The 12,432-nt window shown below is 50.3% G+C and overlaps 1 protein-coding gene across 3 annotated transcripts in view; it reads right to left on the reverse strand.

Moving 5' to 3' along the window:
- LOC119951991 (multidrug resistance-associated protein 5-like) overlaps positions 1–12,432 on the reverse strand; it is a 269,580-nt gene that overhangs the window by 145,857 nt on the left and 111,291 nt on the right. For all 3 annotated transcript variants that reach the window (XM_038775439.1, XM_038775440.1, XM_038775441.1), the window contains one exon: positions 2,258–2,329. In XM_038775439.1, the coding sequence (XP_038631367.1) occupies positions 2,258–2,329 (72 nt within the window). The remainder of the gene's footprint in view (positions 1–2,257; positions 2,330–12,432) is intronic.

The raw sequence follows: 12,432 nt of genomic DNA on the forward strand, positions 1-12,432 counted from the left end.
GCGGCCAGCGCACGGTCGGGTGAGCTGGGCTCCCGGGAGGCTGCGGAGTGGTCCCAAGATGGCGGCCCCCATGAGTCAAGCGTGACGGGTGGCATCAGCAATGGCATGCAAGATGGCAGCCCCCGTGGGTCGCACATGGCGGGTGAGGTACAAAATGGCGTCCAAGATGGCGGCCCCCATGGATCACACGTGGCGGCCGAAATTAAAGATAGCGGCGAAGATGGCGGCCCCCACGGGTCGCACATGGTGGGTGGTGCGGCAGCTGGGAGTGGCCCCGACAGGCAGCAGGCAGCGCTTCTGGGCCTAGAAGATTTAAGGGAGGATCGGGCTTGGCAGGCTTTTGCGAAGTGGCCCTTCTTCCCACAGCCGTTACAAGTTGTGTTCCGTGCCGGGCAGCCTTGATTGGGGTGAGTACCCTGACCGCAGAAGTAGCACCTCGAGCCTCCAGCATTGGCGGGCCGCTGAGCGTCGCAGGCTTGCGTCGCACCCGGGTCAAAGAACAACAAAGAAAATTACAGCACAGGAACAGGCCCTTCGGCCCTCCCAGCCTGCGCCGATCCAGATCCTTTATCTAAACCTGTCTCCTATTTTCCAAGATCTACTTCCCTCTGTTGCCGCCCGTTCATACGCCTGTCTAGATGCCTCTTTAATGATGCTATCGTGCCCGCCTCTACCACCTCCGCTGGTAAAGCGTTCCAGGCACCCACCACCCTCTGCGTAAAAAACTTTCCACGCACATCTCCCTTAAACTTTCCCCCTCTCACCTTGAAATTGTGACCCCTCGTAACTGACACCCCCACTCTTGGAAAAAGCTTGTTGCTATCCACCCTGTCCATACCTCTCATAATTTTGTATGCCTCAATCAGGTCCCCCCTCAACCTCCGTCTTTCCAACGAAAACAATCCTAATCTACTCAACCTTTCTTCACAGCTAGCACCCTCCATACCAGGCAACATCCTGGTGAACCTCCTCTGCACCCTCTCCAAAGCATCCACATCCTTCTGGTAATGTGGCGACCAGAACTGCACGCAGTATTCCAAATGTGGCCTAACCAAAGTCCTATACAACTGCAACATGACCTGCCCACGAGGCACACAAAGGTGCCGCACGGTCGGAGGTGTAGGCCTCCATGTTCTGGGAGGCCACCTCCAGCGAGTTGGAGAGTTGTACTGTCTCTGGGAGGCCGAGGGTCCCCCCTTCTAGTAACTGCTGGCGGATATAGTTAGAGTTCATGCCCGCGACATAAGCGTCCCTGATCAGCAGCTCCGCGTGCTGGGTAGTCGATATCGCCCGGCAGTCACGGTTCCGGCAGAGGATGCGCAAGGCATGCATAAATTCTGCAAGTGATTCCCCAGGGCGTTGCCGTCTCATGGCAAGGAGGTGCCTAGCATATACCTGGCTAACGGATTTCACGTATTATCCTTTGAGCAGCGTTATCACCTCCGCGTACGAGGGGCGTCCCGGATGAGGAGAAAAACTCTTGGGCTCACCCGTGCGTGGAGGACCTGCTTCTTCTGGAGGTCTGTGAAGTCTTTGTTGAAGGATGTGAGGTACGCTTCGAAGCAGCTTAGCCAGTGTTCAAACGTTTCTGTAGCGTCGGCTGCTTGTGGGTCCATTTCCAAGTGATCAGGCTTGAGTGATGAGTTCAACTTTAGGGGTTTAGTGTATTAAATTGATACACATCAATAACACACGACGAGGGATGAACGTAACTGAGGCTTTAATACACTAAACAGCAAGCCTCCTACCTCTGGACCCGAACTGGGTCCAGAGGCGGAAACTTGCCACTTTTACACAGAAGCCCAAGGGGAGGAGCCACAGGCAGAGCCAGCCTGGACAAGCGCAGGCATGCACAATACAATACATATAATGCAATAACGTGGTTTACCACAATGATTACATTAAGTTAATAAGATGTGAAAAAAAATGCCACAAATGGAGGAAAAAATATTACAAAAGTGAAAATAATGTAACAAGCAGCAATTCCACCATTAACTTTGCTCCACTTGATTCATCTTGCTCTCCAATTCTGCACTGCTACTCCAGTGACTAAAGACTCTTCAAGCTCTTAATATTCTCCATAACTTAATCTGATTTTAATTTATGTTAAACCTATGGCCTACAATGTACCTATAATCTTTAACAGTAGGGCACACCAAACAGAATTATTTTTTAATTCAGTATAATAGCTATACAGATTTCTGAGGTATAGTTTTTGTTTTTAAACTACTTTATTTCAAATAAAGCCAGATCTTACCTGACCCAAGATAGCTGATATCAGGGAACTTTTTCCACTTCCCACACTTCCGCAGATTCCCACCAGTTTGCCCTCGAAATTAAAGGGAAGAACAAGGGTTACAATCTATTAAATGGAGACATAATCTATATTTTTAAGATACTAGCTGGAAAGGTTAAGGTAGAATTTGACAGTCACCTGTCGGGAGATTTCCAAGCACGGTACCCATAAAATCTCTCGGGTTGCCTTCCCACTGGCCCATCCTTCCACAACATTATGATGGGCCAGTCTAGGCTGACTAACCTGCCATTGCCCCAGTTGAGGTCCTAAGGCATAATTTATAACCACATAAGGACCATTTCCCACCCAGCCTCAATTTTGAGGAAAGGGTTCAGGAACAGGGGGAGACCTGGAAAGTAACCTTGCTTAGGCCTTGTGTAGGAATGTAGGGGCACTCCCACTAACAGCCTCCGTCAACACCGAAATCCCCCCAAAAAGTTTCCCCCCTGTAAGTGCTCCCTCCCCGCTCTGGCAAAAGAGTCAGCTAATCAGATTGGTTGGCAGCTCTCGGAGGCAGAACGTTTTCCTCCCATGGCAGCATTAAATGGTTACAGGGCAGCCAGTGTTAGCAGGGATGCATCACCCCACACCCCCCCCCCCCCCTCCCCCATCCCCATCTGAACAATTATAACCATAATGTTGATGCCAGGATAATCACTTAATGATTGTTCGAGGACCAAGACTGGCGAAGCCTGCACATATTCTGAAATCCATGATCAATCTTGGGAATGTGACAATGCAACCAGCCAAGAGGACCAAAGCTTTGTTGCCTCCTGTATATTGAAACATGTTTTCTCTGAAAAGGAACCTGGGCGTGAAGCAGAGAGGAAGATAGGTGCTGTCAACCAGTGACAGAAGTAGCTTGAAGTACTGAAAGACATTGCTGCACACAAACAGCCACTTGAAGAACACTTTCAGGCACGTTCTAATATTTGATGTATGTACATATGCACAGATGATGGCTGAAATTCTGCGCCACCCACCGCCAGTATCGGGGTTCCCAATGCAGCGAGGAATCAGACATGTGGGGTAAAAAACAGGGGGAGGGGGGAGCAGTGGCCAGCCATGGGACCTCACTGTTGGGTCTCCTGCTCAAAATGGTGGCCCAACAGTAGGATTCCCTTAGGAATCGCTCGTAATCCTTCCCATAAATTTGCATGCCGAAGGAAAGTGAATTGCTTCCTGTTCTGCACTCACAGAGGGTTGAAATTCACCTCGGTGGGGGGCATTGTTTCCCAAATGGAGAATATTGTCTGGTATCTGACATGTTGGACAGTCCCTTTACAGGATTGATGAGTTAGGGCTAGAATTTGGTTACAGCTGATTTTTGAGCACAATGGCCACAATCCCAAATCTGCCCATGAAGATCAAAGTGGGAAAATGCAATTTTTGTTTATACACCTTATCTACATAATTTCAGGGTTGTTGAGATCAGCTGTGATACTGCATCTACTCATCCCCTTTGATCATAGCTTGGCCTAATTAATTTAGCCTCTCAGGATAAGACAACCCTCTCATTCCAGAAATCAAGCTAACGGACCCGAGGACCCCCCAATAGGTAAGATGGGACATTGTGGGGGAGGGGGAGAGGGTGTCCGGGGTTGTGCTGGGAGGGCGAGAGGTCGGGCACCATTTTTAAATGGCTCCTTGATCTCTTCCTGCGCTGATGAGCAGAGCTGCTCAGTGCTGGAAATGAAGCTAAGTGCCCCGCCGAGGTTCGATAGCACCCTATGCTCCAGGAGACACCCTGCTAAATCAGCCGACATTAGGACCCTGTTTTTTCCCATTAAGTCACGCCCATGGTATCACCAGTTAAAATCCATAATATAGCCACTGTTAAAGAGAGGGCTGCAAGGTGCAGACCTAGAGATGTCGGCTAACATGAAGCCAGACATCCAAGGTGAAAAGATTTGTGACACCTTAATACAATTGCCGTGGCTGGGTATCTGAAAAATTGTGTGAAACCTGAATGCATGTGGCAATCCAGGGCAGAGGAATACTGAAAGGCGAGGTTGAAATCCTGGATGTCGATCCTTGGTGAAGTCAACCGAGAGAAAGCCTTGTGTGAGAGAAGATTTCAAAGTGCGGACTTCGAGAGTGTAGTTTGGAAACCTATGTGTGAAAGCCAGTGTTCCAGTGAGGCCAATTGGCTCACAGTGTGATTAGTGATGAGAAATCCACAGAAGTTGCTTTGGGTGGCATTTGTCACTTGGTTTGAGTGCAGTGTGTCTGACCACATTTTGCCTATTGGTTTACATGGACTGGATACTTACTAAGAACATTAGAGTACAAGATCAATTTTGGTAACTTGCACAGTGCTTATAAATCTGTGTATATCTTTAAAGATACAGGTGGGGTGAAGAGGTAGGGTATTATACTTAATCTTTTTATTAAATATTTTATTCTTTTGTTAACAGTTAATTGGGGATCATAAAATTTACAGTGCAGAAGGAGGACATTCGGCCCATCGAGTCTGCACACTAGAGCACACTACATAAGCCCATGCCTCCACCCTGTCACTGTAACCCAACCTAATCTTTTTGGACACTAAGGGGCAATTTAGCATAGCCAATTCACTAAGCTGCACACCTTTGGACTGTTGGGAGGAAACCGGAGCACCCGGAGGAAACCCACGCAGGCATGAAGAGAAAGTGTAAACTCCATACAGACAGTCATCCGAGGCTGGAATTGAACCCGGGAGCCTGAAGCTGTGAGTCAGCAGTGCTAACCACTGTACCACCATGCTGCCCTGTAACTTTATTCATCCACGGCTCTAAACAAAGTCAAAGTTAGGTCCTTCGAGCCGGGTTCCATTCTGGGACCTGACTGATTAGCATCAGCTGAGATTTTTACACTAAAAATAAATGTTGAGTGCAATTTCTAAACCCGAATACCTACCATGGGCTTAAGTAGTGTGGAAGCAGGGGCTTAAGTAGTGTGCTCTTTCCAAGGGCCAGTGCAGACTCGATGGGCCAAATGTTAGCACTTGGTGAAATGAAACATAATAAAAGTGGCAGGGTCAGATGATGTATTACAGCTGCAGCATGTGATGATATATGAACAGTTGTTTGATCCATGGCATCCACATCTGCATTGTCTGCAGCTCGGGGTACTTTGGCTTAAGGAGGATTGAGGAGCTGAAGTCCATGCTTTGGATACTGCGATGCATCAAGGAGGGGAAACGTATCTGGACGTTTTGTTCCAGGAGACAGTTACACCCCTTAGTCCAGGTACTTCAGATTTAGTCAATGACCAGAGGCAGGAGGGTGTGACTGCAAGAGGGGCAGGTATGAAAATTCAGAATGAAGGAGCCTCAGCCCTTGCAATTGTCTAAAGGATAGATGAGCAAACTGACCACAACATCATGTTTCAGGGGGGCATTCAAGTGGAGGAAGTAAAAAAGAATATAGTTGGAGTAGGGATAGTAGTTAGGGATTTGTTGAGAGCACTGGGCAATAAATAAGATCAGGGGTATAGCTCAAAGATTGTTGTGCGAGAAATGGATTTTGATTCATGGGACACTGGCACCAATATAGGCAGCGTTTGGGGAGGGAGAATGTTGGGTAGGGTTATTTTTGCCATGGAAAAGTTTCAGGTGAAGCTAAGCCTTATAATCTGCTCTCTTTCGCGATAGTTGCATGGAACCATGTTGCCTCCTGCTATTGCATTTCCACCTCCCAATACTCTTCCTCCTATCGCGATGGCCTCAGATTGGCAGAGAGTAATGGCTGTACCCTCATAGCCAGCCTAATGGCTGTGTGGTGATCCACTGTGTTAACTGTGTACTTTCAGAAGACAAACACTCTCTTCGCAAGACACGTACTCGCCACTTGCGTACAACCACCTGGTGAGTCGATCGAAGATTTCTGGCGGACTCTAATCCCACTTGTCCGGGACTGTGACTGTCAGGCCGTCACGGCCACGGAACATTCCAATCTCCTCATGCATGACACATTCGTGACGGGGATTGCGTCGGACCCCAGCCAACAACGACTGCTGGAAGGGGCCACGCTCGACCTAGCGGAGTTGAAAGCTTTGGCGCTCTCCATGACGGTCGCATCTCGCAACGTCCAATCCTACCCCGTTCGCCGCGTGGCCCACCCCTCCTACTCCTCTTGGACCCCGCAAATGACCCCCCCGACTGGGGCCACTCCTGCTCAATATGCCTGCGCTGCCCGCCACACCACGCACTGTGGAGGTCCCCGCTGCTACTCTGCGGCCAACAGAAGAACCCCTGCCAGCGCTGCCCAGCCTGCGCCGCCACCTGCAAATCCTGCGGTAAGAAGGGCCACTTTGCGGCGGTGTGCCAGGCCCGCGCAGTCGCCGCTATCACGCCCAAAATCGCTCCCTTCCCCCAGCTAATTGCACAATGGACGCCGCCATCATCTGCTTCCGGGGCCACGTACGACCAGTGGGCGCCGCCATCTTCTCCCCCCAGGTCCACGAGCGGTCGTGGGCGCCGTCATCCTGCCCCGCACCATGGACGCTGCCATTTTGCCCAGCGCCCGCAACGTGCGCTCCATGGACACCGCCATCTTACCCCACCCCTACAACGTGCGCTGCATGGGCGCCGCCATCTTTTCACCCCCAGGTCCTCCGGACATCGCCATCGCCGCCATTTTGTCTCCCCTCGGGACTGGAACGCTGGACCCGGGTCGCCGTCGCTCCCCATCTGACTCCTCGGACGACCACCCGCTGCTTGCCTCTATGACGCTGGACCAGTCCCGTCCTCACAACCTGGCCACCGCTTCGACGACAGTGCTAATCAACGGCCACGCAACCTCCTGCCTACTGGACTCCGGGAGCACCGAAAGTTTCATCTACCCGGACACGGTAAGGCGCTGCTCCCTCGCGGTCCACCCCACCAACCAACGGATCTCCCTGGCATCCGGGTCCCACTCTGTCCCGATCCGAGGTTTCTGTGTGGTCAATCTCACTGTCCAAGGCGTAGAATTCAGCGGTTTCCGCCTCTACGGTCTCCCCAACCTCTGTGCTGCACTATTGCTGGGTCTGGACTTTCAATGTAACCTCCAGAGTCTCACTCTCAAATGCGGCGGGCCCTACACCCACTCACCGTTTGCGGCCTCACGACCCTCAAGGTTGACTCTCCCTCCCTCTTTGCCAATCTAACTGCGGATTGCAAGCCCGTCGCCACCAGGAGCAGACAGTACAGCGCCCAGGACAAGGCCTTCATCAAGTGTGAAGTCCAGCGGCTGCTTTGGAGAGCCCAAGTGGTAGTGGTTAAAACTGGGAGAAACACAGGATGGTCGTGGACTACAGCCAGACCATCAATCAGTACACGAAGCTCGATGCGTACCCCCTCCCTCGCATATCTGATATGGTCAATCAGATTGCACAGTACCGGGTCTTCTCAACAATCGACCTTAAATCCGCCTACCACCAGCTCCCCATCCGTAAATCGGACAGTCTATACACTGCCTTCGAGGCGGAGGGTCGCCTCTATCAATTTCTTAGGGTTCCCTTCGGCGTCACAAACGGGGTCTCGGTATTCCAAAGAGAAATGGACCGAATGGTTGACCGGTACGGACTGCGGGCCACGTTTCCGTACCTGGACAACGTCACCATCTGTGGCCATGACCAGCAGGACCACGACGCCAACCTTGCCAAATTTCTCCACACCGCCTCCCTCCTCAACCTCACCTACAACAAGGAGAAGTGCGTGTTCAGCACCAACCGCTTAGCCATCCTCGGCTATGTAGTCCAAAACGGACTCCTGGGGCCCGATCCCGACTGCATGCGCCCCCTCATGGAGCTTCCCCTCCCCCAGTGCCCCAAGGCCCTCAAACGCTGCCTTGGGTTCTTCTCCTACTACGCCCAGTGGGTCCCAAACTACGCGGACAAGGCCCGCCCACTTATACAGTCCACTCAATTTCCCCTCACGGCCGAGGCACAACATGCCTTCGCCCGTATTAGAGCAGACATAGCCAAGGCCGGGATGCACGCTGTAGATGAGACACTGCCCTTTCAAGTAGAGAGCGACGTTTCAGATGTCGCCCTTGCCGCCACTCTAAACCAGGCAGGCAGACCCGTGGCATTCTTTTCCCGCACCCTCCATGCCTCTGAAATTCGACATTCGGCTGTTGAAAAGGAGGCGCAGGCTATCGTTGAAGCGGTGCGGCATTGGAGGCATTACCTAACCGGCAGGAGATTCACTCTCCTCGCTGACCAACAGTCGGTAGCCTTCATGTTCAACAACACGCGGCGGGGCAAGATCAAAAATGATAAAATCTTGCGGTGGAGAATCGAGCTCTCCACCTACAATTACGAGATTTTGTATCGCCCCAGCAAGCTCAACAAGCCCCCAGACGCCCTCTCTCGAGGTACATGTGCCAGCGCACAAGTAGACCAGCTCTGTGCCCTGCATGACAGCCTGTGTCACCCGGGGGTCACTCGATTTTACCACCTCGTCAAAGCCCGCAATCTGCCCTACTCCGTCGAGGAAGTACGGACAGTCACCAGAGACTGCCAGGTCTGTGCGGAGTGCAAGCCGCACTTCTACCAGCCAGACCGCGCGCGCCTGGTGAAAGCGTCCCGCCCCTTTGAACGCCTCAGCGTGGATTTCAAAGGGCCCCTCCCCTCCACCGACCGCAACACATATATCCTCAGTGTGGTCGATGAATTCTCTAGGTTCCCCTTTGCCATCCCATGCCCAGATATGACGTCTGCCACCGTCATCAAGACACTCAACTCCATCTTCGCTCTGTTCGGTTTCCCCGACTACATCCACAGCGACAGGGGATTCTCATTCATGAGCGATAAGCTGCGTCAGTTCCTGCTCAGCAGGGGTATCGCCTCCAGCAGGACGACCAGCTACAACCCCCGGGGAAACGGGCAGGTAGAGGGAGAACGGGACGGTGTGGAGGGCCGTCCAGCTGGCCCTACGGTCCAGAGACCTCCCAGCCGCTCGCTGGCAGCAGGTCCTCCCGGATGCACTTATGAACGTGTTTTTACCTTCCCTAGGAAGTCCACATCAGGGGTGTCGCTCCCGACTTGGCTCGCAGCTCCAAGACCGGTTCTACTACGTAGGCATGTCCGACTCCACAAAGCGGACCCCTTGGTGGACAGGGTACACCTGCTCCACGCCAACCCCCAGTATGACTATGTGGAGTTCCCCGACGGCTGCCAGGATACGGTCTCACTCAGGGTTCCACTCCCATACACTTCCCCACCCACCCGCCACCCTCCCCTCCCCCAGCGCTCCCAGCATCAGCCCCACCAGGTCCATCCCTCCTTCCCCTGCCCACGCTAGAGGACGAGGAAGATTTCGGCACGCTCCCGGAGTCATCCAACTACTGGCCAGCACCAACACCGCCAGCACCGACGTCGTCGACACCGATACCGCCAGTACCGACATCGCTACGTCGCTCCCAGCGAACCGTCAAACCACCGGACAGGCTTAACCTCTGACGGGCACCAGACTACAAGATGGACATATACATTTTCCCCTCCCCTCTGCAAATAATTCACAATTCTGTATATAGTCCCACGCCACCCCCGCCGGACTCATTTTTTTAACAGGGGGTGAATGTGGTGATCCACTGTGTGCACCTGTATTAGGGAATACACGGTAGTACCTATACTACAGGTTCGCCAGTAGCCCCTGCTGGCTAGCTCCGCCCACAAGGAGCCGTTTAAATATGCATGACTCCTCCTGATCAGCCATTCTGCCAGCTGCAGTAGGAGGCCACGCATCTGACTGTAATAAAGCCTCTGTTGTACCAATCCAAGTCTTTCATGCAATTGATAATGCATCAGGCTGGCCATTAGGAATCAGCACATTAGGGTGGCATGTGGCGCAGTGGATAGCACTGGGACTACGGTGCTGAATCCCGGCCCTGGGTCACTGACCGTGTGGAGTTTGACATTCTCCCCATGTCTGCGTGGGTTTCACCCCCATAACCCAAAGATGTGCAGGTTAGGTGGATTGGCCACCCTAAATTGTCCCTTAATTGGAAATATAATAATAATTGGGCACTCTAAAGTTATTTAAAAAAAGGAATCGCACACTGTGACAAACTGGGAATCTCCTTCTGGGCTCCACCAAAGACCCACCCAAGTTGTCTAGGTATTGTTCAGAAGGCTAATTGTCTGCTCCCTAATATTATGGGTGGCTCCCTGCCCTTCATTGCAGGCCCATTCTGCTTGCATGGTAAGATAGTGGAAGGAGGGGGGTTCAGCGCCTTTCAAATACTGTGATGAACCTAATGAGATATTCGCTATGTCCCCTACTACTGTCCAAAGACATAAAAGCTCAGGCCTTCATAGCCATTAGGAGAACCATCCTCTTTCACGTGCAAGAATGAAGGCAGCTGCATAGCTCCGGGACAACCTGATGGGAAAATCTGAGCCTCCTTATGCATTGCTGCTGACTGATTTGAATGTAGGAATATTGCTCTTGGAAGATCCATGCTGCTACCTAAGGCCTTTGTTTGAGAGGCCTCCCCCTCCTTCGCATTTCTCATAGTGCTTCCACTTTTCACTTTTGCATCTGCTGTTATGTTGCAGACAAAAAGGTTCTGAAACAATTGCAGTCCTCCCTAACTGTAATGACCAATTGCTACAAAACACACCCAACATTGCTCCACATTGCTTCCAACAATTTTGTCTGAGTGCATACTAATGAAAGGCACCTCTTCTGCAACTTTTTGAGTAGTCCTTCAAATAGCCCTAGTTTAAGGTCCACTGTAAGTAATTAATGCATGTGTAGACAACACCTCTGCCTTTAAAGTTTGCAAATCTGGCATTAAATCATCCGGTTAGACTGTGTAAATTCATGATAATGTGCATTCAATGGTCCAGCGGGTATAGGGGACATATCTACAGCATCATTCTTCAGCATTGGCTGTGCAGGAAGTGGCCAACAATGTAGCCTACACTCGGTAATTGTGAAAGACCTCCAGACCACTTCTATAAATGTGGCCACGGAAACAATAATTGCCTGTAATATCCTTGGAAAAGGACCATAGATGAGCTACAAGAATGATTCCTAGTCATGAAGAACCTTAGTTACTCAGATAAGCTCAAAGGTTCAAGTCTTTACTTCAGGGCAATGTAGACTTTGGAGGTAACCCGATGGAGATATGTGAAAAAATGAAAGGAGTGAATGGGTGCCTCTTGATAGATTCAGTAAGAAAGAAAAGATCACTGCAATTCAGGATAATTAAATACTTTCATTAATAATAGTCCCATCAGTTATTAGAAACTCCATTGCTTATTTGAAAATCACCAGTCAAGTAAACAAGCATTATCTTTCTCAATCATGATAACTTATAAATGATATACTGAAAAAGTCATGCAGACATAAACAGTGGATTCCCCCGATATATAAACTGGCTATCATGTCTTTACACATGACCGCACAAATGACTGAACTCACTTAAATCAGTATAACGTGTTTTATTATAATCCAAAACAATCAACTGCTCTGGATTAAATAAAGCAACATTTAACTAACATTCTACATCAGAACATACTGAGCATGGGGAGAGTTTTCCTCACAGCTTTCTGTTTAAAAACATTCAAATCCAAGTATCTTAATTTTTTTTATTATACTGTGTTCGCAAACTGAGGGGAGGACATCGGCCCGACAACCACTGTGACTACGGACCTTTAAGTCTGAGGAAAAGTACATCCAAAATATTGGTGGGGTTCTCCATTCTCTACCGCTGTGATTGAAAATACCGATCCTGGTCCACCCTCCTGGTTGGAGTTATTTAAATTCTTACATGGCCTTCTCAGCCTGTACTGCTCTGCCTGACAGTTGCCAGTGAAGAATCAAAGCAGAAACATTTTCCCTTTCTGATATCTGCTCCCCCAGACAAAAGCCTTTAGAACAGCAGCTGTTACAAGTTTTAGAGGCTTCCTCAATAGCCCAGAACACCTGAAAAGGCTTCAAATCCACTGAGGCCGTTTGAAATGCAAAATTTCCATTAAATTTCACAGAGAAATGTCTTTCACCAGCCTATTATTGACAATTTAGTGGTTCAGACACAGCTGCTTGATGGATTGTTTATTTATTTCCCTTCGCACTTGAATGCATCTCAAGTACCCTGCTTTGATGCTAACCACAATATTTACCAATACTTTTTTAAAAAATTACTTCATCAGAGTTACAA

The sequence above is a fragment of the Scyliorhinus canicula genome, chromosome 17 (assembly GCF_902713615.1).
Source record: "Scyliorhinus canicula chromosome 17, sScyCan1.1, whole genome shotgun sequence".
Classification (NCBI taxonomy): domain Eukaryota; kingdom Metazoa; phylum Chordata; class Chondrichthyes; order Carcharhiniformes; family Scyliorhinidae; genus Scyliorhinus; species Scyliorhinus canicula.